We start from the raw sequence: 25811 nt of genomic DNA on the forward strand, positions 1-25811 counted from the left end.
TTACGCTGTTCACAGAAATTCTCTCTTGTTTTTTGTTTGCCCTGAGTTTTAATCATAAATGGAGGTCAAATTTTGTCAAGTGTGGGTTTTCTCTCCTATTAAAATTATTACATGATTTTTTAATTCTGAAAATATGATATATTCCATTAATCAAATTTCAAATGCTAAACAATTTGGTTTTCCTGGAACAAACCAAATTAGGTTTGAACTATCCTTGTAGGTTCTATCCTGGTAGAAATAATGAACTATCCTTGTAGGTTCTGGTAACAAGTTGTTGCCTACCTCACAAACCAAGTTTGGAAGCGTTATCTCTTTTTCTATTCTCTGAAAGAATTAAAAATGCTTTTCCTTAAATGGTAATAGACACCAATGAAATTATTTTGGCCTAGAGTTTTCTTTGTGGAAAAGTGTTTATTTTCAGATTCAATTTCTTAAATAATTAAAGAAGCATTTAGCTTTCACTCCATTTCCTTATATCCCCAGTTTTCTGCTTATTCTCAGACTTTACTGTGATCCATCCAATATGAATTTTTATCCATTCTGGAATGAAAGCAAGAACTGAAATTGGGTGTTGTGGCCTCTTTGATGTGTTCGTTATCAGTCTGTCTTTGGAGTTGCAAAAGTTCTGTCAGCACAAACCATAAATTTTCCCCACTTCTGATACTACCTGAAACCTGGCAGGTGGTTAATTTCATTGCCAACAATCTGCTTATTGCAACTAAAATATAAATCAGAACTCCAGGACATCTATACTAAACAACAGCTTAGAGGAAGAAACTGTTTGAGTGGCAGGTTCAGGGTGGCAGGAACTGCAAAATGGGATGTTTAAAAAAGTTCTTAATAGTCCTCTCATTGGTGAACTAAAGTCCCCATGATATCTAAGCTACAGAAAGAGGCAGCAAACTCACTGAGTTTCAGATGCGTGTGTGACAAGCAAATAGTTATAAAAGAGCATCACCCTAATAAATGATATTGCTATTTTAAATATGCCATCATGTAATAAGTCTATTTAATCTCATCTTTATTTAATATTTGATAGAACTCTTAGTTGGTTCCTTGTGTATCTAGCCATTCAATAGGGGAGAAGTTAACACAAGTCTCAAGATGGAGGACTATAGCAGTAATCTATTGCTGCATAACTGTCCCATAACTCAGTAGCTTAAAATAATTGTTATTGCACAGTTTCTATAAATCAGAAATCCAGGGGTGGCTTCACTTGTTCCTCTGCTTCAGGGTCTCTCACTTGTTGTAATCAAAGTGTCAACTAGAGTTGTACTATCTCAAAGGTCAACTGGAAAAAGATCAGTTTCAAAGCTCGTTCACATGGTTGTTGGCAGAATTTGGTTCCTCAGGAATGGTTGGAGTAAAAGCCTCTTAAATTGTCCATATATTGATGAATTTGATCTTGCTCTGAAAAGAGGAGGAGAAACATAGAGAACTAGATATGCTTGAATTTGTTTCGGAATTAAAGCAAGTAAATTCTGTGATCTTTGGCTAAAATTCTCCAACCCTTCCTATCTGACATATAAGATACAGTCTCAGACTGTTACCTTATCTGCCTTTACCTGACTGTGAAACCATAAAATAGTTATAATTTTCCCTTTTTTAAATAATAAAATTTATAAATTTCAACAGTATTTTGAGTAGGGAAGCATTTTGAGATGTAAGCACTCTATCAAATTTCAACTTATCTACCATAAAAGGGTCAGTTTCTACAAGGCAATCACAAAGTCCTGAATATGTTCCAGAATAGCTCAAGAGTTCTGTCCTGGTCTTTGATTTTCGTGTTCTAGTAATATTCCCAAGGCCATTCTTAGGATTTGAGGCATTTTAATTGGGTATACAAGAAGTTATCCCTAAAACACAGAGGGATAGATTTAAATAAATAGATCCAAAACTTACAAAACTTTCCCTTACTCCAGTATGGGCTTAAATCCAGATCATCTCAACTAAAAAGTGAAGATGATTATGTTTCAAATGGAAAATTCAATGTCATGATTTTTTTTTTAAATATCCTTTCTTTTTTTACTCTTAGAATTAGGCTACAGTCTGGTAAGAGTCATATGGCCATTATGAGACTAAATACTATTAAAAGACAAAGCATTGCCATTTTACTGTTACATAGCACAAATATCTGTAGAAATCATCTCATGAAGTAAACTTAAAATGTAGAGGCTTGGGTAGAATCAATATTGTGAAAATGATCATACTGCCAAAAGCAATCTACATATTCAATGTAATTGCCATCAAAATACCACCATCATTCTTCACACAACTAGAAAAAACAATCCTAAGATTCATATGGAACCAAAAAAGAGCCCGCATAGCCAAAGAAAGACTAAGCAAAAAGAACAAATCTGGAGGCATCACATTACTGGATTTCAAACTATACTATAAGCCCATAGTCACCACAACAGCATGGTACTGGTATAAAAATAGGCACATAGACCAATGGAACATAATAGAGAACCCAGAAATAAACCCAAATACTTACACCAACTGATCTTCGACAAAGCAAACAAAAACATAAAGTGGGGAAAGGACACCCTAATCAACAAATGGTGCTGGGATAATTGGCAAGCCACATGTAAGAGAATGAAACTAGATCCTCATCTCTCACCTTATATAAAAATCAACTCAAGGCCATGTGCAGTGGCTCACGCCTGTAATCCCAGCACTTTGGGAGGCTGAGGTGGGAGGATCATGAGGTCAAGAGATTGAGACAATCCTGGCCAACATGGTGAAACCCTGTCTCTACTAAAAATACAAAAAATTAGCTAGGTGTGGTGGCATGAGCCTGTAGTCCCAGCTCCTCAGGAGGCTGAGGCAGGAGAATTGCTTAAACCCAGGAGGCAGAGGTTGCAGTGAGCCGGGATCATGTCACTGCACTCCAGCCTGGGTGACAGAGCAAGACTCTGTCTCAAAAAAAAAAAAATCAAGATGGATCAAGGACACAAATCTAAAACCTGCAACTATAAAAATTCTAAAAGACGACGTCGGAAATACCCTTCTAGACAATGGCTTAGGCAAAGACTTCATGACCAAGAACCCAAAAGCAAATGCAACAAAAACAAAAGGTAAATAGGTGGGACTTAATTAAACTAAAGAGCTTCTGCACAGCAAAAGGAACAGTCAGCAGAGTACACAGACAACCGACAGAGTGGGAGAAAATCTTCACAATCTATGCATCCAACAAAGGACCAATATCCAGAACCTACAAGGAATTCAAACAAATTAGCAAGAAAAAAAAGATGCCATCAAAAAGTGGGCTAAGGACATGAATAGACAATTCTCAAAAGAAGATATACAAATGGCCAATAAACATGAAAAAATGCTCAACATCACTAATGATCAGGGAAATGCAAATAAAAAACCACAATGCGATACCACTTTACTCCTGCAACAATGACCATAATCAAAAAATCAAAAAATAATAGATGTTGGTGTGGATGCGGTGAAGAGGGACCACTTCTACACTGCTGGTGGGAAGGTAAACTAATACAGCCACTATGGAAAAAACTGTGGAGATTCCTCAAAGAACTAAAAGTAGAAATACCATTTGATCCAGCAATCCCACTACTTTTCCCAGAGGAAAAGAAGTCATCATACAAAAAAGATACTTGCATATCCATGTTTATAGCAACAGATACTTTCACATCCATGTTTATAGCAGCACAATTCGCCATTGCAAAAACATGGAACCAGCCCAAATGCCCATCAATCAACAAGTAGATAAGGAAATTGTCATATATATATAATATGGAATACTACTTAGCCATAAAAAGAAATGAGTTTATGGCATTTGCAGCAACCTGGATGGAACTGGAGACTATTATTCTAAGTGAAGTAACTCAGGAATAGAAAACCAAACATCATATGTTCTCACTCATAAGTGGGAGCTAAGCTATGAGGATGCAAAGGAATAAGAATGATACAATGGACTTTGGGGACTCAGGGAAAAGTGTGGGAGGGGGTGAGAAACAAAAAACTACAAATTGGGTTCAGTGATACTGCTCAGGTGATGGGTGCACCAAAATCTCACTAAAGAACTTACTCATATAACCAAATACCACCTGTTCCCCCAAAACCTATGGAAATAAAAACTTTTTTTTTAAAGAAAAAAATATAAAGGCTGAAACACAGTGCAAATCAAAAGGCAAATAACAAATGGTACAATGCATGCAACATATATGACAAAGATTAATTTCTTTTGTATATAAAATGCTCTCACAAACCAGTAATTTTTTTTTATTTATTATTTTTTGGAGACGGATTCTCGCTCTGTCACCCAGGCTGGAGTGCAGTGGTGTGATCTCGGCTCCCTGCCAGCTCCGCCTCCCAGGTTCACACCATTCTCCTGCCTCAGCCTCCTGAGTAGCTGGGACTACAAGTGCCCGCCACCATGTCCGGCAAATTTTTTTTATTTTTAGTAGAGACAGGGTTTCACCGTGTTAGCCAGGATGGTCTTGATCTCCTGACCTCGTAATGCACCTGCCTCAGCTCCCAAAGTGCTGAGATTACAGGTGTGAGCCACCGCCCCTGGCCAATTTTTTTTTTTTTTTTGAGATGGAGTCTCGCTCTGTTGCCCAGGCTGGAGTGCAATGATGCGATCTCTGCTCACTGCCACCTCCGCCTCCGGGGTTCAAAGATTCTCCTGCTTCAGCCTCCCGAGTAGCTGGGATTACAGGCGCCTGCCACCACATCCAGCTATTTCTTTGTATTTTTAGTAGAGATGGGGTTTCACCGTGTTGGCCAGGCTGGTCTTGAACTCTGATCTGCCTCCCTCGGCCTCCCAAAGTGCTGCGATTACAGGTGTTAGCCACTGTGCCCAGCCACAAACCAATAAATTTTAAAATCCAATGGAAAAATAGGCAAAGGACTTTGTTAGACAATACACAAAAAGGAATAGACAAATAGAGTCTAAACATGTGAAAAAACACTCAATGCCTCTCATAAGAGAAATGAGCATGAAAAATGTATGATTTGCAACTTGCCAGACTGACAGAAATCAAAAAAGTTTGATAATACTTTGGGCATTTTCATATAGTATTTTTGGAAATGTAATTTGGCAAAAATCTTTTTAGAAGGCAAGATCTATCAAAAATAAAAACATTTAAATTAAAATGCATATTGATTTTAACCCAATCACTTCATTTGTGACAATTAATTCTACAGGTATTCCCAAATTAAACATATGTATAAGGATATTAATTTAAGCAAAACATTGGAAACTAAAATGTCTACCATTAGAAGACTGTCAAATATAATAATTGATATAATGAATTATATGGCCATTCCATTCCATTAGAATGGAATATTATACAGATATTTTATTTGTATTGTTATGCAACTATTTCTCAAGTTATGTAACTATTTCTCAAATATATACACAATGTGTATAATATGCTATCATTTGTGAAAAAACTATTCTGTATACATATGCATATGAATATGCATTCTCTGTAATGATTCATTAAAAAGTGGCAAAAATCTTTGTCTTTAGGAAGAACTGGGGCTTGGATAGGAAGGAGACTTTTATTCAGAACTTTTGGAACTTGTTCATGTATACTTTTAACCATTTGAAGGCTAACATTTTCACATATGAAGCACATTTAATAGGCAAGTTTTTCCCTGGTCTAGAAGAAATGTTACATAATTAGAAATCAAAGACACTGTGAAAACACTTGAGAATGCTCATGAGCACATACAATTCTAGTTTCAATCAAATAAAACCTCTTGTGTTGACAAGACAAAATTAAAACCTTCAGTTTTCATTTCAGTTGTCCTAAAAATGAACCAGGTAGTGTCACTATAGTTACATTTTCTATGAGTCTTTCTTGCTCCAAAGACAACTTGGTTATCAGAAAGTGTTTGTGTGGAGCAAGTGGCATCTGTTGCCTATTTGTCAGGAGCAGAAGTCTGAGCACTTCTGTCCACTGCATCTTGTTTCAAAGTCGCCAAGGAAAACAATGCAGTGAAACACTGGGTGGAACACACATTACTCACATACAGAAGAGACAGAGCAAGATCAGCTTCCCTAGTGGACTTCAGTCTCCCATGACCAGAGGGTCCCTCTTGGCAGCTGACACAGGGCAGGTGGCCTGCAAACACTCCTCTTGTGCTGAAGGACCCCCATCTCCTCCCCCACAGGAGACAGAGCAGTGGGGTTGGTCAGATGCCATATGATGCACACACTTAAGCAGGGCAAAGGACTACACATTGGCTCTGAAACAGAGGAAGATATTACTATACGGGGTGGTAAGTTCAGCACAGGCTCTGTGGACTCCTAGTCTCTTCAAAAGAAGTGTTCCAGGCCCAAGGCCCACTCTCAAACAACTGAGTAGGAGTTAAAAGACTGTATGTATGAGATTCCGTTTCCCAACAGTTTGGCTCTTTCACAAGGAAGAAATCACAAGAGTCACAGAATTGAAAATGAGTTAGAAAATACACAGTTATCTTCAAAGTTTTATCCATAGGGAAGCAGCATAATGAAGAATAAGAACTTAAGATTTGGAATCCATGTTTTATTTATTATCAATGGGCAACTGGGGAATTTTTAAAACTTCTCTGAACTTTAGTTTTCTTGTATGTAAAATGGAGCTAATACAATCAGCTTCCAACTTGTAATATGTTTACTGAAGTTAACACATAAAATCTCGGCCAGGCATGGTGGCTCACCCCTGTAATCCCAGCAGTTTGGGAGGCTGAGGTAGGCAGATCACGAGGTCAGGAGATCGAGACCATCATGGCTAACACAGTGAAACTCCGTCTCTACTAAAAATGCAAAAAATTAGCTAGGCATGGTGGCAGGTACCTGTAGTCCCAGCTACTCGGGAGGCTGAGGCAGGAGAATCTCTTGAGCCCAGGAGGCAGAAGTTGCATTGAGCCGAGATAGCACCACTGCACTCCAGCCTGGGTGACAGAGGGAGATTTTGTCTCAAAAAATATATAAATAAATTTTTTTAAAAATAAAACTCTACACCACCTGTCCTAGCACAGAGGTATTAAGTGCTCACTATAGGGTCAAACTTACAGGGAAATATGGGTGATGTAAGTGCTATTTTGAATTTTCTTTATAACTAAAAGAAGAAAATTAGCAAATAATGTTTCCAGACAGTTCTATTTAATACTTTATGTATTTGAGTAACTGACTAAAAAGCAAATGTTTATCAGGTTTTTTTGGGTTGCACGAAAGGAAAATATAAGTTTTGTTTGCCAAATTCATTTGGATGTGAAGCCAACTTCATCAAACTTTAAAATTCTAAGTCTTTGTGACCTAAGGTTCTCAAAAGAGCAGCTAGAATCAATACTGTTCTTGGATTAATGGCTCAAAGAAGTCATTATGTTTTGTTTCTTGATGCTGTAGATTTAACATCATATTGGTAGAGATGTGTAACTTCTTACATGGATTAGACATCAAGAAGCCAATGTGTACATATAAACTAAAAACTGAAAATGAATACATTCAGATATTAAATTATAAAACTGCATAACAAATACAAATTTGTTAATTTTCCACAAGGACTAAAACAACGCTATTAATAACGAGTAGTCTTTTTCATCACTCTCAAAAAATCTTCCTCGTTTATTTCTCCATCTCCATCACGATCAGCTTCATCAAGCATTTCCTGTAAAACAAAATGTAAATATATGAAATACATTTAAAATGACATAAATGAAGTCAAACACATATTCAAAACCAAATTTTATTTTAAATGCATAAGTACAACTAAAGTTAGAATTATAATCCTAAATTATCACATAAGTTATAATTACATATAAATTATAATTATAAAAATAAGCAAAATCTACCTGAAGTTCATCATGTTAAATTTTCCCCTGGTTTCTCAGCAAACCTCTTGATACTGGTTAGTATTATACTTCCAGTATCATCATCATCAAATAATTTGAAAGCCTTCAATATTTCTTCTTTTTCATCTTTTTTACTCTTTTAAAAAAGAAGCAACTATCTAGTCTTTCATTTATTTATTTTATCAAGCTGGACTTATTAGATCTTTGGGGTCTAAAGCAGCAATGTGCCAAGTAGCTGTGTTCTGATTTTATTTATTGGTCTTTTAACAATTATGTACTCACATCTGCCCTCAAGGTGCTTAAAGGTAGAGCTTGCTAAGGTGGAGAAGGCACAGGGTGGTCCAGAATGCATCTCTTATTAAACCTCATAATTCAGATCCGTTACCAAAAACGTAAGCTTCAAAACGGAAGGTTGTATCTTTCAATGCTCCTTAGAATAGTGCCTGGCAAAAATAGGCATTCAATATATGTTGCTGAATTAAAGGCTTCCAAATTCTGGCCCCATTCTCTCTATCCTGCAATATAGCCTCATTATTTCCTGACAAAAACCTCTTCTCCACATCATAGTCTTCTCATTACTACCCTGAAAACATATTTAATCTTGCTCTTCCTATCTCCCATCCTTAAAAACCTAGTTCTAATTGCTTCTCTATAAAACTTCTGATTGCTCCAGCCCTAAAATGTAGCAGGTTATTGCTAGTATTTCTTTGAAAAATAAAATCATAACTATATCATTTTTATACTCATAATGGCAAAAAAAAATCTTCAAAACTAATGGTGCCAATTCCTTCTTTATCAACTTCAGCTACCATTTTTTAAATTTCTTCTTTCTTTGGTTCAAATCCTAAGGCCCACACTGCAATCTGAAATAGGAAGAAAAGGAATTATAATATGCCATGATTTCTTTCTAAGCTTTTTAACTTCCTATTAAGAGCTTCTCTCTTTTCTATTATGGACTGAGCATAAACAGAAAATTAGGTCAGCAGGCCTGTGTTTTAGTCCTACTGTGCCATCATGTACATCACTGTTACAGCCTGGGCTTTTGCCTACTCATTTATAAAACACAATTAAAATGCTTAACAAGATATCGTTTTGCTAATGCAGGGCAGGCATATGCACTGAAGAGACTTTATATTAAGCTTTCAGAAGACTACTTTTAAAGAAAGCCTTAAAGATTGCCACAAATAATATGGTTTTTAAAATGATTTAGAATTAGAAATAATTTCAGAACCTTCTTTTATATCGATGGTTCCAGACCCATCAATATCAAATAAATTAAAGGCGTCTTTAATTTCTTGCTTTTGGGATTCATTCAGTTCAATTTTTGCTGCTCTTTTCTTCCATTGGTCTGAACTTGTATGGTAGTTAGATGCCTGTAATACACACACATATGGGTGAAAGATAAATTATATAACTGGAATAGTTAGCAGAACCAGAATAATTGATGATAAACTAATATAGTTTAAAGTACCTATTTCCTACTATAAAATGAACCTCAACAGGAGTAAGGAAGGGGTGCAGTTGCTGCCAGGGGCAGCCTTCCTTGCTCTGGCGGAAAAACTTCGGCCCCGGCCCCAGCAGAAGGTTACAGCTTCACACTCACCATGTCCCCAGCCGGCAGCCGGCGCTCTCAGCCGGGACCTCCCGGCGTCACCTCCCGCAGCCCCGCCCAACCCAAGTCTTCACAGCTCACTGGCGGTTGCTAAGGCCGCTCTCACCGACCTCTCTCAGCCCCGCCCACCCAGCCTGAGTTATTGACATCCAGTTCATCCAATGGACAGAAAAAAAGGCCTTTAAACCAGCCCTTTCTCTCTACTCCCTACCAATAGCGTGACGTCCCCGCCTTTCGCAGCCCGGCGTTAAGCGGAACTTCTCTCTCCAGCTGTGTCTCTTAGCAACTAAGCCCCCGGCTCCTCCAGAAGCCCCTCTTCGCACATGCGCAAACTGCGGACGGGGAATTGGGCGCCCTAGCCCTGGCGTTTTTGGTGTTGCTGTCCCAGCCAGTATCGCGTCTGGCCGGTGGGAAGCCGGGAACTCCAGCCCCCTGTAGGAGAGGAGAAAGGAGCGAGGTTAGTAGTGAGGTGCTTCCGCTGACTGCTAAGCTAAGTCTTTCCTGAAGACGTGGGAGCCCGTGTGTTTGATTTTTCTGTCCTCTTCGGGCCAGGGGAAGAATGAGAATCTAGGGCCTGGAGGGCCTGGGGTGAATTGGTCCAGCATGTGGCTAGGAGTACTAGAGGAAGAGGGGACTGCCCTTTCTTTTTGCCGCTAGACTTTCCTCATTTTCTACAGTGCCTGGAGCTGGGCCTTCTGCCATTTACCTCCTCCCTGTTTTGGGCAGGGATTCTGGCATGGTAGACACCAGAATTCTGTATAGCAGTGGCATGGGGTAACAGTGTCGTTGGAGGGACGTGGGTATGGGGATAAGCATGGGTCTTGGGATGTATTTAAAGCTTCACTACATACATAGATAAACGTTTTTACATGTTTCGTGTAGCATTTGTTTACGAGGTAGGACTTTGGCCCCACCCATAATTACTATCGGACCCCGCCCCCCAACCCCAACACACACACACACACACACACACACACACACACACACACACCCAGCCATTTCCCTGGCCCAGTCCTAAGATTTGGCCAGTTGTCAACGATATCAACTTGATCTGCACTTCAGAGTCAGACACAGGTAGTCTGATTATCCAGTTGATTCAGTAACGGCCTAGATTTAGATACTTGTGAAACTTTTGTAAACCAACTCAATCTCTTGTCCACAGGGCCGGATTTACTGCTTCTGCCCGTTCTGAATTTGGCCAGGAATCAGCTTAAAGGACAGGGGAGAAAGACTGAGGTAGGATGGACCACTGACTTCTTGGTGGGAATGAAGGAATGAGAGAATCTTAAAACTTCCAACCTTTAATTGCTCACACATGCGGACCCTTTTTATGCCTCCTACAATGTCTTCTCTAGAGGAAATATTTTCTAAAAATTATACTGGATTCTTCAAAAATGGATTCAGGAAGAATACTAACTTTAGTCTTTTTTTTTTTTTTTTTTTTTTGTCTCACTTATCTTCCTGAAGGCAGGAGAGGAAAACAAGTGCAAAGTGCATTCTTTTTTTTTTTTTTTTTTGACTATCCAATCTATATTTTTATACAGAAAAATACTAGTTTTCAAGTACTAAATAATAATACAATTAAATATCTAGTTGTAATTGATTTCTTTTTTTTTTTCTTTTTTATTGATCATTCTTGGGTGTTTCTCGCAGAGGGGGATTTGGCAGGGTCACAGGACAATAGTGGAGGGAAGGTCAGCAGATAAACAAGTGAACAAAGTTCTCTGGTTTTCCTAGGCAGAGGACCCTGCGGCCTTCCGCAGTGTTTGTGTCCCTGGGTACTTGAGATTAGGGAGTGGTGATGACTCTTAACGAACATGCTGCCTTCAAGCATCTGTTTAACAAAGCACATCTTGCACCGCCCTTAATCCATTCAACCCTGAGTGGATACAGCAGATGTTTCAGAGAGCACAGGGTTGGGGGTAAGGTCACAGATCAACAGGATCCCAAGGCAGAAGAATTTTTCTTAGTACAGAACAAAATGAAAAGTCTCCCATGTCTACCTCTTTCTACACAGACACGGCAACCATCCGATTTCTCAATCTTTTCCCCACCTTTCCCCCCTTTCTATTCCACAAAACCGCCATTGTCTTCATGGCCCGTTCTCAATGAGCTGTTGAGTACACCTCCCAGATGGGGTGGTGGCCGGGCAGAGGAGCTCCTCACTTCCCAGTAGGGACGGCCGGGCAGAAGCGCCCCTCACCTCCCGGACGGGGCGGCTGGCCGGGCGGGGGGCTGACCCCCCCACCTCCCTCCCGGACAGGGCGGCTGGCCGGGCAGAGGGGCTCCTCACTTCCCAGTAGGGGCGGCCAGGCAGAGGCGCCCCTCACTTCCCCGACGGGGCGGCTGGCCCGGCGGGGGGCTGACCCCCCCCACCTCCCTCCCGGACGGGGTGGCTGGCCGGGCAGAGGGGCTCCTCACTTCCCGGTAGGGGCGGCCGGGCAGAGGCGCCCCTCACCTCCCGGACAGGGCGGCTGGCCGGGCGGGGGGCTGATCCCCCCACCTCCCTCCCGGACGGGGCGGCTGGCCGGGCGGGGGGCTGACCCCCCCACCTCCCTCCCGGACGGGGCAGCTGGCCGGGCGGGGGGCTGACCCCCACACCTCCCTCCCGGACGGGGCGGCTGGCCGGGTGGGGGGCTGACCCCCCCACCTCCCTCCCGGACGGGGCGGCTGGCCGGGCGGGGGGCTGACCCCCCCACCTCCCTCCAAGACAGAGCGGCTGGCCAGGCAGAGGGGCTCCTCACTTCCCAGTAGGGGCGGCCGGGCAGAGGCGCCCCTCACCTCCCGGACGGGGCGGCTGGCCAGGCAGGGGGCTAACCCCCCCACCTCCCTCCCGGACGGGGCGGCTGGCCGGGCGGGGGGCTGACCCCCCCACCTCCCTCCCAGACAGAGCGGCTGGCCGGGCAGAGGGGCTCCTCACTTCCCAGTAGGGGCGGCCGGGCAGAGGCGCCCCCCCACCTCCTGGACAGGGCGGCTGGCCGGGCGGGGGGCTGATCCCCCCACCTCCCTCCCGGACGGGGCGGCTGGCCAGGCGGGGGGCTGATCCCCCCACCTCCCTCCCGGACAGGGCGGCTGGCCGGGCGGGGGGCTGACCCCCCCACCTCCCTCCCGGACGGGGCGGCTGGCCGGGCAGAGGGGCTCCTCACTTCCCAGTAGGGGCGGCCGGGCAGAGGCACCCCTCGCCTCCCGGACGGGGCGGCTGGCCAGGCGGGGGGCTGACCCCCCCACCTCCCTCCCAGACGAGGCGGCTGGCCGGGCAGAGGGGCTCCTCACTTCCCGGTAGGGGCGGCCGGGCAGAGGCGCCCCTCACCTCCCGGACGGGGCGGCTGGCCGGGCGGGGGGCTGACCCCCCCACCTCCCTCCCGGACGAGGAGGGAGGACGCTCCTCACTTCTCAGACGGGGTGGCTGCCGGGCGGAGGGGCTCCTCACTTCTCAGACGGGGCGGTTGCCAGGCAGAGGGTCTCCTCACTTCTCAGACAGGGCGGCCGGGCAGAGACGCTCCTCACATCCCGGACGGGGCGGCAGGGCAGAGGTGCTCCCCACATCTCAGACGATGGGCGGCCGGGCAGAGACGCTCCTCACTTCCCAGATGTGATGGCGGCCGGGAAGAGGCGCTCCTCACTTCCTAGATGGGATGGCGGCCAGGCAGAGACGCTCCTCACTTTCCAGACTGGGCAGCCAGGCAGAGGGGCTCCTCACATCCCAGACGATGGGCGGTCAGGCGGAGACGCTCCTCACTTCCCAGACGGGGTGGCTGCCAGGCAGAGGCTGCAATCTCGGCACTTAGGGAGGCCAAGGCAGGCGGCTGGGAGGTGGTTGTAGCGAGCCGAGATCACGCCACTGCACTCCAGCCTGGGCACCATTGAGCACTGAGTTAACGAGACTCCGTCTGCAATCCTGGCACCTCGGGAGGCCAAGGCTGGCGGATCACTCGCGGTTAGGAGCTGGAGACCAGCCCAGCCGACACATCGAAACCCCGTCTCCACCAAAAAAATACTAAAACCAGTCAGGCGTGGCGGCGCGCGCCTGCAATCGCAGGCACTCGGCAGGCTGAGGCAGGAGAATCGGGCAGGGAGGTTGCAGTGAGCTGAGATGGCAGCAGTACCGTCCAGCTTCGGCTCGGCATCAGAGGGAGACCGTGGAAAGAGGGGAGAGGGGAGAGGGGAGGGGGAGAGGGGGGAGGGGAGAGGGGAGAGGGGAGAGGGAGCTCTATCTACCACACAGTCTGCAAAGTGCATTCTTGAAGCACTCTGTCAAATCACTTTTCATGCTTCATTGAGTAGAAACATGGCACATTTTCCAAAGCCATCAGCCTGTCTTGTTCATACTATATCCCAGACAGACACGCAAGTATTGTAATCATTGATAAAAATCTCATTAGGCTTCTGGAAAATAGGTAAGTTTATCCTCATATTGCAGGTGATTTTTCCATATAAAGTTACCCAGTGAAAATTAAAATGGCACAAATTCAAGATAATTTTTGAGTTAAGTAAAATGTGGTCACTTTAATATATGATTTTTCACGTCATTTATCTCACTTGGAAAGTTGCTCTTGATCAGTTTCAAGGTCATATACTTTTTTTTTTTGAGACCGAGTCCTGCTCTGTCGCCCAGGCTGGAGTGCAGTGGCTCAATCCCGGCTCACTGCAAGCTCCACCTCCCGTGTTCTCGCCGTTCTTCTGCCTCAGCCTCCCGAATAGCTAGGAGTACAGGCGCCCGCCACCGCGCCCGGCTTATTTTTTTGTATTTTTAGTAGAGACGGAGTTTCACCGTATTAGCCAGGATGGTCTCCATCTCCTGACCTCATGATCCGCTCGCCTCGGCCTCTCAAAGTGCTGGGATTACAGGCGTGAGCCACTGCGCCCGGCCATATACTTCATTTTTAATACTAATATTAAAAGGATTTCTTAGACCCAGAAGTGAATAGTGACCAAGTATATACTCAACCCAATCCTAATTTCGAGGATCTCTTGGATCATGTTTGATCTAATGACAATTAAATGGCTGAGTAGTATATTAACCTATTTTTATATCACTATGATTTAGGCTTTTATATTTGGAATATTTACTGCTAGTTAAAATGTTTTTTTTAATTGTAGGCTCAGATTCCAACTCCCAGATCTTGAATAGGATGTAATTAGTTTTGAAAACTAGCTATTAACGAATCTAACTGCACTTTAAAACATTAATCATCATCATTATCCAGGAAAACATTAAACACATAGGCACTCTTAAATCTCCCAAATGTATTTAATGTTTTCTATATGTCATGCACTATGCCAGCTACTGGGTGAGTTCGAAAGAAATAAAAGTAGAATATAAAAGATGAATAACTAAGGAATCTACAGATTAGTGGGGGAGCTAGACACAAACATAATACAATGTTTTTAATACAGTGTATTTTTAATCTGCTTTGGTAGATGGGTATAGAAAGTGCCTTGGGAGCACAGAAAGGAGGGACAGCTCTACCCCAGGGCATTAGAGAAGTCCTGATAGGAAATGAGGCATTTGCGTTGGGTCATGAAAGATCTATAGCATCTATGGAGATGAAGAAAATGTAGACTATTCAAATCAGTATAGCTTAGTGAAAATAAATATGTTCTAGCGTGACAAGATCATGAGGTTTATAAGGAAAGGTGGGAGAGGAGTCATAAATTAGGTTGAGGTTAGATTATAAGGCACATATATCAAGCCAAGGAGTAAAGACTTTCTTTTTTAAGATAAATAGATGTTTTTTGGCAGTGGAGTAATCTGTTTAGGTTTGTGCTTTTTCAGTGCTAATTCTGACCACCATATGAAGGAAGAACTCTCATTAGAAGCAATTAAAGGGCCTCAACTAAGGCGGTGCCAAATAGGAATCAAGTCAACTCCAAGGATGGTTAAAACTTATATTCATGTTGGAGAAATACTAAAAGTACCATCTGTTTTCTCTTGCTTCAGTTTTGTACTTAAATTTGGGGGAACAAATATGGTGAAAAAAATTCATTCACTTACCAAATATTTATAGAGTACTTGCTGTGTGTCAGGCAATATTGTAGTTACTCGGGATATACATCATTGACTAAAATTGCCTTCCTGGAAATTACATTCTAAGACAGAGATGTAGTCTATAAAAAATAAATAAGTAAACTATATCCTATTTTATAAGGGAATAAGTGTTATGGGAAAAAGAAAGTATAACAGATGGAAGAAATCCAGAGTACAGAGGGAAAAGAGGATTTGTGGTATTCTGTAGAGTGCTCAGGGTAGGCCTCATTGAAAAGCAGAAAATTTGAGAAAATATTTGAAGGTGATGCAGCAATAGATTTCTTAGGGAAGAGCATTCCAGAAAGAGGGAACAACTAGAACAGAAACATTAAGATAGGGAACATGCAAAGCATTACAAAAAGAGGCCAGAACAAAGTGGCCAAGGGATAAAATAGTAAGTGATAAAGTCAGAAGGGTAAAGAAAGGACTGCAGATAGTTAGGGCATTGTAAGGACTTTGACTTCGACTCCAAGTGAAATGGGTAGGCCTTGCAAGATTTTGAGCCTAGGAGTGAAAGGATATGAGTTCATTTTTAAAAGGGACTCCTGTGTCAAAAGCGTAAAGCTTTATTTTCTGAGTTAGAGGTTTTTAAACAGTAGAGTGACATGATTAGACTTCTGTATTGGGAATAGACTGGAGATGAGCAAACAGTTGATTTAGATAATGAAAGGCTAATCATGCCCATCAAGAAAATATTATAATTTTTCAAAATGCAGCTCCTGAAAGCATTGCATGTCTTATTACTCTAAACTGAGTACCTTAGACAAAACTGGACATAATCTTTGGGAAAAAAAAACTTATTCTGATGTCAAAATTCCAGTTAAGTTGTCTGACTCTGCTCTTCCATTACACACTTAGAAACTCAAAGAAACATTAAGCTGGCAAGTACTGAAAACAGAGAACTGTTTGTGGAAAACATTGGTGCATAACAGGACATGCATAGCAGGACAAGAATCAGATTGTGTCTGTGTAATGCCAAGAAGAGTTGCCAGAAGTACTTATCATCTTTGAAATTATCCACTTTGTTATCCCCTTTGCTGTTTTTGCCTTTTTATACCCAATCTCTTAGAGGATGGGGCATTTTTGTTTTGAGTTTTTATTTTATGTTAATTATAGCCGACTGTAACCTGTTCAAAATAATAATTTAGGAGCTCTTCTAGAGTTGGGAATGCTGAGAATTTTTAAAAATTACTAAAACTTGGAATAGCTTTTTCAAATGCCAAACAAAGCAGATTTGTCTTGAATATTGATTTTGATATCAGTTTTATGTGACTTTTTGCTTATACATTAGTTTTGTTTAAATAATTTCATGCCTTTTGTATCTAGGAAACTTTTTCACATAAATTAAATACAGATTAAATTTGAAATAGCCCATGACTGTTTCCATTCGCTCTAAGTTCTCTCTGACTTTTCTACTCGTAGTAATATCTTGTGATTTAAGCATAGTATAGAAAGGAGATCATAAGCAGAGACCCTGATACATGTACAAGTTAAGAGTATGAATAAGGTTTGGAAGAAGGCAGAAAGGTTTGGAAAAGGGAAACACAGTAAAAGATTCTAAAGAAGAGAGGGTGAATTACTATCATACTGGGCAAGGGGCACCTAAAAGGCAGAATTATATAGTAGTTAATAGCATAGGCTTTAACATTAGACAAACCTGGATTTTAGTCCATAGCCTTTTACAAATTAGCTGTGAAATTTTGTATATGTTATGTAACTATTCTGCTTCATTTTCCACATCACTAAAATAGATTATAGTACCTCCCTCATGTTGTTGTGAATGAATACTACATTACATAATACTTGTAAAATGCCTCATACTTAGTAAGCTTTCATAACATGTTCGAAATGAAAAACAAAACCCAAAAGTCAATCTTTTCAAGCTTGTCCTTTCAACAAATTATTCTGGAGCAACTGGATATCCATGAGGAAAGAGGAACCCCTACCTCACACCATTTACAAAAGTTAATTTAAGATGACTTATGAACATAAATATAAAAGCTAAAACAAACGGAAGAACAAATTTGGCATCTCATACTTCCTGATTTCCAAACTTACTACAAAGCTATAGTACTTAAAACCTGTGGTACTGGCATAAGGATGAATGTATAGATCAGTGGAATTGAATTGAGAGTCCAGAAATCCATAGACATCTATGGCTAATTGATTTTTGACAAAGATGCTAAGGCCACTCCATGGGGAAAAGAATTGTCTCTTCAGCAAATGGTACTGGGACAATTGGATATCCACATGCAAAAGAATAAAGTTGGACTCCTACCTTACACTTTATATGTAAATTAACTCCAAATGGGTCAACAAACTAAATATAAGAGATGAAACTATAAAACTCTTTGAATAAAACATTGGGCTAAATCTTCATAACCTTGGATTTGGCAATGGATTTTTAGATATGGCACAAATAATATGAGCAAACAAAAAAATAGGTAAATTAGATTTCATCAAACAACAACAAAAAAATAGGTAAATTAGATTTCTAATTTCTTTTTCTTTTTTTTGAGACAGAGGCTCGCTCTGTTGCCCAGGTTGGAGTGTGCAATCTCGGCTCACTGCAGGCTCCACCTCCCGGGTTCACGCTGTTCTCTTGCCTCAGCCTCCTGAGTGGCTGGGACTACAGGTGCCTGTCACCATGCCCGGCTAATTTTTTTGTATTTTAACAGAGACGGGTTTCACTGTGTTAGCCAGGAATGGTCTCGATCTCCTGACCTCATGATCTGCCCACCTTGGCCTCCCAAAGTGCTGGGATTACAGGCGTGAGCCACTGTGCCTGGCCTAAATTTCTAATTTCTAACTAAAAACATTTGGTCATCAAAATGCATAATCCAAAAAGTGGAAACTGACTTACAGAATGAGAGAAAATGTTTGCAAATCATAGTTTGATAAGGATCTAGTGTCCAGAATGTATAAGGAACTCTTACAACTTACCAAAAAAAGACTAACTGCTCTATTTTTAAATGGTCAAAAGACTTGAATAGACATTTCTCCAAAAAAGATACACAAATGGCCAATGCACATGAAAAGATGCTCAATATGAGGAAAATGCAAGTCAAAAACACAATGAAATACCACTTCACATTCACTAGGATATCTATAATATTACAAAATATTATAAAAGCAAAAATGGAAAGTGTTCAGTATACTGGACTGAATATTTCCCCCCAGTTCATGTCCTTCTAGCATCTCAAAATGTGATCTTATTTGAAAATAGTTTCTTTGTAGATGTAATTAGCTAAAATGAGGTCATACTGGATTAAGGTGGGCCCTAAATCCAATGACTGGTATCACTGGGTTATAAGAAGGCTGTTTGAAACAGAGGCAGAGGTTAGAGTTATGCAGTCAGAAGCCAAGGACCACTAGGAGCAACTAGAAGCTGGAGGAAGCAAGGAAGGATTCTTCCCTTGATCCTTCAGAAGGAGCATGGCCCTGCCAGCATTTTGATTTTGGGCTTCTAGACTCCAGAACTGTGAAAGAATAAATAAGTATTGTTTTAAGCTACCCAGTTGTTTGTGGTAATTTGGTATGGCAGCCCTAGGAAGCTGATGCAGTGAGGATGTGGAGAAATCAAAACCCTCATACATTGTTGGTGGGAATGTTCAGCTGTTATGGAAAACAGACAGTTCATTCAAAAGTTAAAGATATTTGCTCCTCCTTTTCATGCCTGTGGCTGGATGTCCCACAGCACTGTAGGAAATGTGAGTCAGGCCTTTTGCATTAAGCAACCAAGAACTACAGACTCCACCTTTTCACCCAAATCATGAATGACCAGTGAAAAGCAACTTATTTCAGAGGAAGAAGCAGCTCTTGAAATGTTAAGGCTTGGGCTTGAAAGTTGAAGAGCAGGAATTCTCTCTTTCAAAGACCCTAGAGCACAAACCTTTGTGTGGCCAAGTGGGATCAGCCCTCAAGGGCACATGCCAAGGACAGAGCAGCCCATGTAGACAGCTTCGGAGGGTATGGGGATGTGGGGAGTTAGGGGTAGCTCCTCATTAACTATTTGTTGGGTGAGTATAAGGGCGAAGCTCAGTGGCAGTCAGCCACCTCTGCAATGACAAGCTGTCTCTCCCCTACATGTTTAGCATATATTATTAGAACACGTCCCATGCCCCCGCTCCCTTTAAGGCCAAGTAGAGAAATCTGGCAATAAAAGGCAAATGTGAGCATGCTTTCTTTAAGATGCATCATAAATGGTTTTCTTTAAGTGAATGAAGACTTTGACAGAGAAATATCTTTGTAAGCAAACATTAAGAATGCTGGCTGGGTGTGGTGGCTCATGCCTGTAATCCCAGCACTTTGGGAGGCCTAGGCAGGAGGATCGCTTGAGCCTGGTACTTCAAGACCAGACTGGGCAGCATGGCGAAATCCCATCTCTACAAAAAAAATAGAAAAATTAGCCGGGTATGGTGGCATGCACTTGTAGTCCCAGTTACTTGGGAGGCTGAGGTGGGAGAATCACCTAAGCCCAGGAGGTCGAGGCTGCAGTGAGCCATGCCACTGCACTCCAGTCTAGGTGACAGAGCGAGACCCTGTCTAAAAAATAAAAATAAAAAGAATGCTAATCATTTCTGAGTTCGCTGTGACTTGTAATACTGGGGATCTCCCTTGTAACACTGGAACTGAAAGACAGTGACGAAAGCTATGTCAAGCATTCATTATTCTGAAGAGGAGGAGAAATGCCACATACCTTTCCCATTGAACCTGTGGTGGAATAAATCCATGGTTATGTCTTGCTTTGAACAGACTTTTGTTCTGAGCACTGCTCACGATGGATTTTTATGCTTCATTTTCATATCTCTCTGCACAATTAGATTGGGAGTTCCTTGAGGGCAGAGTATGTATAATCTTTGTCTTTGTAATCCCGGCAATTAACACAGTGCCTCCTGGTACATTGTAGGTGCTTAAGAAATACTCACTGAATGCATGAATGAATGAATGAATGAATGAAACGAAGCAATGACTAGGAATGTTTGTAGTGCTATAATATATAATGGGATATACTCCAGTCTGGTACTTGTCTAGTCAGTCCTCTACAGTGTTATCAGAGTGGTAATATATCCAAAACATTACAATTATTATTGTTATTAAAACAAGAATTCATAAAACATGGTGCCAGACATTGTTCTAAGTACTATATTCACTCCTTATAATGACTATGAAATAGCTTCTATTATTATCCCTGTTTTTTAGATGTGGAAATTAAGGGATAAAGTACATAACTTGCTGAGGGCTATATAGCTAGTAAAGCGGTAGGATTAAGTTCACACCCAGACTTCTAGGTTTAGAGTACATGTTTTCAAACACTACATCAAGTTGTTTCTTGATCTTTTTTATTAAAAACATTTTAATGGTTCCCATTACAGGATCAAGTTTAAGTTACTTGCTATGGCACATAATGCCCTTCGTAAACCAGCTCATTTCCTCTTCTAGAGCTTCATCTGCTACTGTTCTCCACTACATGGTTTTTGTTGTTGTTGTTGTTTTTTCTGAGACTGAGTCTCGCTCTGTTGCCCAGGCTGGAGTGCAGTGGCGCCATCTTGGCTCACTGCAACCTCCGCCTCCTGGGTTCAAGCGATTCTTCTGCCTCAGCCCCCAAAGTAGCTGGGACTACAGGTGCGTGCCACCACACCCGGCCAATTTTTGTATTTTTAGTAGAGACGAGGTTTCGCCATATTGGCCAGGCTGGTCTCGAACCCCTGACCTCGTGATCCGCCCGCCTCGGCCTCCCAAAGTGCTGGGATTATAGGCATGAGCCACTGCGCCCAGCCACTCCACTACATTTTTTATATTCTCATAAAACCAGGCTACTTCTATTTCCCTGAATACACTATGTTTTTTTCACATATATGTACATTTACTACTACCTCCTTCAACTTGTAACTCTTTCCAGTTATTTTTCAAGACTCATTCCAAGAATTGCTTTCTTCTGGAAACGTTGCCTACAGCCCTCATGCTTCATTTCGTCTGTTGGGTGGAGTGTTTCTCTTCCATTCCCCCATACCTTTATCATTAATAGAATAATAATACTGTATCATTGCACTGACCACTTCATGGAAATTATATGTACCTCAAAAGCAGGGAGCATATCTTGTTTTTATTTCTATATAGCATTTATAACTATGAATTATACTGAATAAAGTTACAAGTTTTTATTTTGTTTGCAGATCATGATACATGGTGATGGCTTGCAGAGTCGTAAACAAAAGAAGACACATGGGACTTCAACAACTTTCATCATTCGCGGAAACAGGAAGAACTTTCCTAGGCCCACTAAAATCATCCAAATTTATTATAGATGAAGAATGTCATGAAAGTGTATTAATCAGTTCAACAGTAAGGCTTCTTGAAAGTTTGGATTTAACCAGTGCAGTGGGACAACTTCTCAATGAAGCAGTTCAAGCACAAAATAACACATATAGAACTGGAATCAGTACTCTTTTGTTTCTTGTTGGTGCTTGGAGCAGTGCAGTTGAAGAATGTCTTCATCTTGGTGTCCCCATTTCCATAATAGTGTCAGTAATGTCAGAAGGCTTAAACTTTTGTAGTGAAGAGGTAGTTTCTCTTCATGTACCTGTTCACAATATATTTGACTGTATGGACAGCACAAAAACATTTTCTCAACTTGAAACATTTAGTGTAAGTTTGTGTCCTTTTCTACAGGTCCCTTCAGATACTGATTTGATAGAGGAAGAGCATGCTCTCAAAGATGTTGCCTCTCAAACACTGACCATTTCCAACCTTTCTGGGAGACCTCTTAAATCATCTGAATTATTTAAACCTCAGACAAAGGTTGAAGCAGATAAGAACACATCACGAACTCTGAAAAACAGCCTGCTTGCAGATACCTGCTGCAGACAGTCAATACTAATCCACAGTAGGCATTTTAATAGGACAGATAATACTGAAGAGGTAAGCAAACCAGATGGATTTCAAGAACATGTTACAGCTACTCACAAAACTTACAGATGTAATGATTTGGTAGAGTTGGCAGTAGGCTTGAGTCATGGAGATCATAGCAGCATGAAGTTAGTAGAAGAAGCAGTACAGCTGCAATATCAGAATGCTTGTGTGCAACAAGGCAACTGTACAAAACCATTTATGTTTGACATTTCAAGAATTTTCACTTGCTGTCTACCAGGCTTACCTGAAACTTCTTCTTGTGTTTGTCCAGGATATATCACTGTTGTGTCAGTATCTAATAATCCTGTGATCAAGGAATTGCAGAATCAGCCTGTCCGAATAGTTCTCATTGAGGGTGACCTCACAGAGAATTACCGCCACCTGGGATTTAATAAGTCTGCAAATATTAAAACAGTATTAGATAGCATGCAGCTTCAAGAAGACAGCTCAGAAGAACTGTGGGCAAATCACGTATTACAGGTATTAATCCAGTTCAAGGTGAACCTTGTCCTGGTACAAGGAAATGTGTCTGAACGCTTAATTGAAAAATGTATAAACAGTAAGCGGTTGGTAATCGGCTCAGTGAATGGCAGTGTGATGCAGGCTTTTGCAGAGGCTGCAGGAGCAGTACAGGTGGCGTACATTACACAAGTGAATGAAGATTGTGTGGGCAACGGGGTCTGTGTGACCTTCTGGAGAAGCAGCCCTTTGGATGTTGTAGATAGGAACAACAGAATCGCAATCTTATTAAAAACAGAAGGAATTAATTTGGTTACAGCCGTGCTCACTAACCCGGTTACTGCACAGATGCAAACCAAAGAAGATAGGTTCTGGACATGTGCCTATCGTTTGTATTATGCTCTAAAAGAGGAAAAGGTCTTCCTTGGAGGTGGTGCAGTTGAATTTTTGTGTCTTAGCTGTCTTCAAATTCTTGCAGAGCAATCTCTGAAAAAAGAAAACCATGCCTGCTCAGGGTGGCTGCATAATACTTCCTCTTGGCTGGCTTCATCTCTGGCAATATACAGACCAACTGTGCTTAAATTCCTGGCAAATGGATGGCAGAAATACCTTTCAACTCTCCTATATAACACTGCCAATTACTCATCAGAATTTGAAGCCAGCACATACATTCAACATCATCTGCAAAATGCCACAGACTCTGGCTTTCCTTCATCTTACATCTTGAATGAATATAGTAAACTAAATAGTAGAATTTTTAATTCAGACATTTCAAATAAACTGGAGCAGATTCCAAGAGTTTATGACGTTGTTACACCAAAGATTGAGGCGTGGCGCCGAGCATTGGATTTAGTACTGTTAGTACTTCAGACAGACAGTGAAATAATTGCTGGACATGGACACACACAGATAAATTCACAGGAATTAACGGACTTTCTATTTTTGTAGTGTTACTGGCTAAGTCTTTGGAAAATAATTTTTCATAATATGTCATGCTAATAATAAATGTATTGATAGCCAAGTCATGGTGCCTAAAATGCCAGCTATTGCCAAGAAGAAAATAGTTGATGTCTGTCAATAACTGTGCATGGTCTGAGATTTTACCCTACTTATAAGCTAACAAGTTAGCCTGTTACTGTTGCGTGGGATGCTACAGAATGCATAAGACACCTGGGTCAGAAACAAAGGACTTTTATCACTCACAGCAAAAGCTGTAGCCAGAGCTTCATGTTGGTTTTATTCAGTTCCTCATTTTTCTAGTTCCCACAGGAGGAACACAAAGGGCCCATGATGAAAGCCTGCAAACAGTGGGTTATGTTGTAAGCTTGGGTTATTAACTGCTTTTATAGTAAGCAAAAAAATCCTGGTCTTTGTCCAAAGGGAGTTATTACCCCATACTTGAAGATAGCTTAGTGTAAACACAAGCCTAGGACATGGACTAGGTAAAGACAAAGTCCTTGCATTCTTGACATACCCAGTAAGTATGCAGGGACACTCAGAGGCCATAGTGGATAGTCTCTTCCAACAGTCTGCTCCTCAGCCTGAGATGTTCTTGGACAAACTTGAATTTTCACATGAGTATGCCACTCCATCAGCTACTCTGATTAACCTGACAGTCGGGTTGTTTAGTCAGTACCAAATTTGTTCATTTGGTCTCATATAGCAATTAATGAAGGCTATTATCAGACACAGCAGCAGGATGAAGCCAACCTGCAGTATTAACCTCAGGCCTGTCCCCCAAGGTCTTGACTCAATCAACTGTAAGTTCCAAGGGAGGACAAATAGGTCTTTTTATTAGGCAGCCAGAATGTAGTGAAGGACAATTTATTATACTTTATGACCCAATAAAGGGAGCTTTGACTGACATGCTGATATGTGGTGTTATTATCAATAATTATGGGTGCAATAGCTGGGCCAAAAAACAAACCCTGTTCCCTATGGAGAGCCCTTCTATGGCTTATTTTCCCCACATACAAGTACATAAGCCCAAAGGGTCCCGGTTACTCTAGTTCAGAAGTATTGTCAAATCTGATTTAAATCATCATATATGGATTTCAGTCACATAAGTAGTGTCACTGAGTAGTTGCAGCCTCAGTTGCTATACATGGTATAATCCAAGGCCACTCTGACAAATTTAGAGAAGCATAAGTTCAGTCAGAATGAAACAAGGTTGTGCTGGTCCCTGTGTTTCTACATGTTCACATCTGGGAGCCACCCATGATGGCATCATGTACTGCCTCCTATACTGGTAGAGTCTTAGTAAGGTGTTGAGCCTCCTTTTTGCTGGTGAGGCCAAAGAGACAGCATTTATTTGTTTCATTGCCAAAGGAATTGAGTGCTGTAAATCTCTCCAGTCTCAAAAAACGACTGGTCAAACAGGGCCCTACATTTTGTCTGGGTTTACCAGCCATTCCTACTGGTAGAGATATGAAAACACCACAGTCAAAGCTGTTGGAAGTGGCTTCTGATTTCAAGCACTGGAACATCATCTACAGTTGACCTTTGAACAACAGTGGACAGGGATGACAACCCCCTGCACAATCAAAAATCTGCATATAACATGTTTGGTTTTTTTGGAGACAGACTCTCCCTCTGTTGCCCAGGCTGGAGGGCAGTGGCGTGATCTTGGCTTACTGCAACCTCACCTTCTGGGTTCAAGCAATTCTCCTGCCTCAGCCTCCCAAGTAGCTGGGACTACAGGCACCTGCTGCCACACCTGACTAATTTTTTGTATTTTAGTAGAGACAGGGTTTCACCATGTTGCCCAGGGTAGTCTCAAACTGAGCTCAGGCAATCCGCCTGCCTTGGCCTCCCAAAGTGCTGGGATTACAGGCGTGTGCCACCATGCCCAGCCTGCATATAACTTTTGACTCCCCCAAAACTTTACTAATAGCTTAACTGTTGACCATAAGCCTTATCAATAACACATATTTTGTGCATGTATTACATACTGTATTCTTACAATAAAGTAAGCTAGAAAAAAAGAAA

The 25811-nt window shown here is 41.7% G+C and overlaps 1 protein-coding gene and 1 long non-coding RNA gene across 4 annotated transcripts; one reads left to right on the top strand and one right to left on the bottom strand.

Moving 5' to 3' along the window:
* Positions 1 to 1004: 1004 nt before the first annotated feature.
* Positions 1005 to 9636, bottom strand: LOC100608395 (uncharacterized). 2 transcript variants are annotated; one of them, XR_679793.5, is made up of 5 exons: positions 9284 to 9516; positions 9044 to 9185; positions 8095 to 8255; positions 6007 to 7628; positions 1005 to 1410 (listed from the first exon to the last, which is right to left on the bottom strand). It is a non-coding gene; the product is annotated as an uncharacterized LOC100608395 (long non-coding RNA). The 2 variants fall into 2 exon arrangements; XR_001717117.4 differs by lacking the exon at positions 1005 to 1410 and having other exon boundaries at positions 7107 to 7628; positions 9416 to 9636.
* On the top strand, positions 9480 to 24687 carry BBS12 (Bardet-Biedl syndrome 12). 2 transcript variants are annotated; one of them, XM_003950401.6, is made up of 3 exons: positions 9480 to 9881; positions 10587 to 10660; positions 21629 to 24687. In XM_003950401.6, exon 3 carries the CDS (start codon positions 21639 to 21641, stop codon positions 23769 to 23771), a length of 2133 nt encoding a protein of 710 aa, XP_003950450.4. In that variant the 5' UTR covers positions 9480 to 9881; positions 10587 to 10660; positions 21629 to 21638; the 3' UTR covers positions 23772 to 24687. The 2 variants fall into 2 exon arrangements, with proteins under 2 accessions (XP_003950450.4, XP_526678.5); XM_526678.7 differs by lacking the exon at positions 10587 to 10660 and having other exon boundaries at positions 9654 to 9881.
* The last annotated feature ends 1124 nt before the right edge of the window (positions 24688 to 25811 follow it).

Source organism: Pan troglodytes, chromosome 3 (assembly GCF_028858775.2).
Source record: "Pan troglodytes isolate AG18354 chromosome 3, NHGRI_mPanTro3-v2.0_pri, whole genome shotgun sequence".
Taxonomy (NCBI): domain Eukaryota; kingdom Metazoa; phylum Chordata; class Mammalia; order Primates; family Hominidae; genus Pan; species Pan troglodytes.

Bases quoted from the DNA above. Each gene is read 5' to 3' on its own strand.
- BBS12 (XM_003950401.6), top strand. From the start codon at position 21,639: ATGGTGATGGCTTGCAGAGTCGTAAACAAAAGAAGACACATGGGACTT.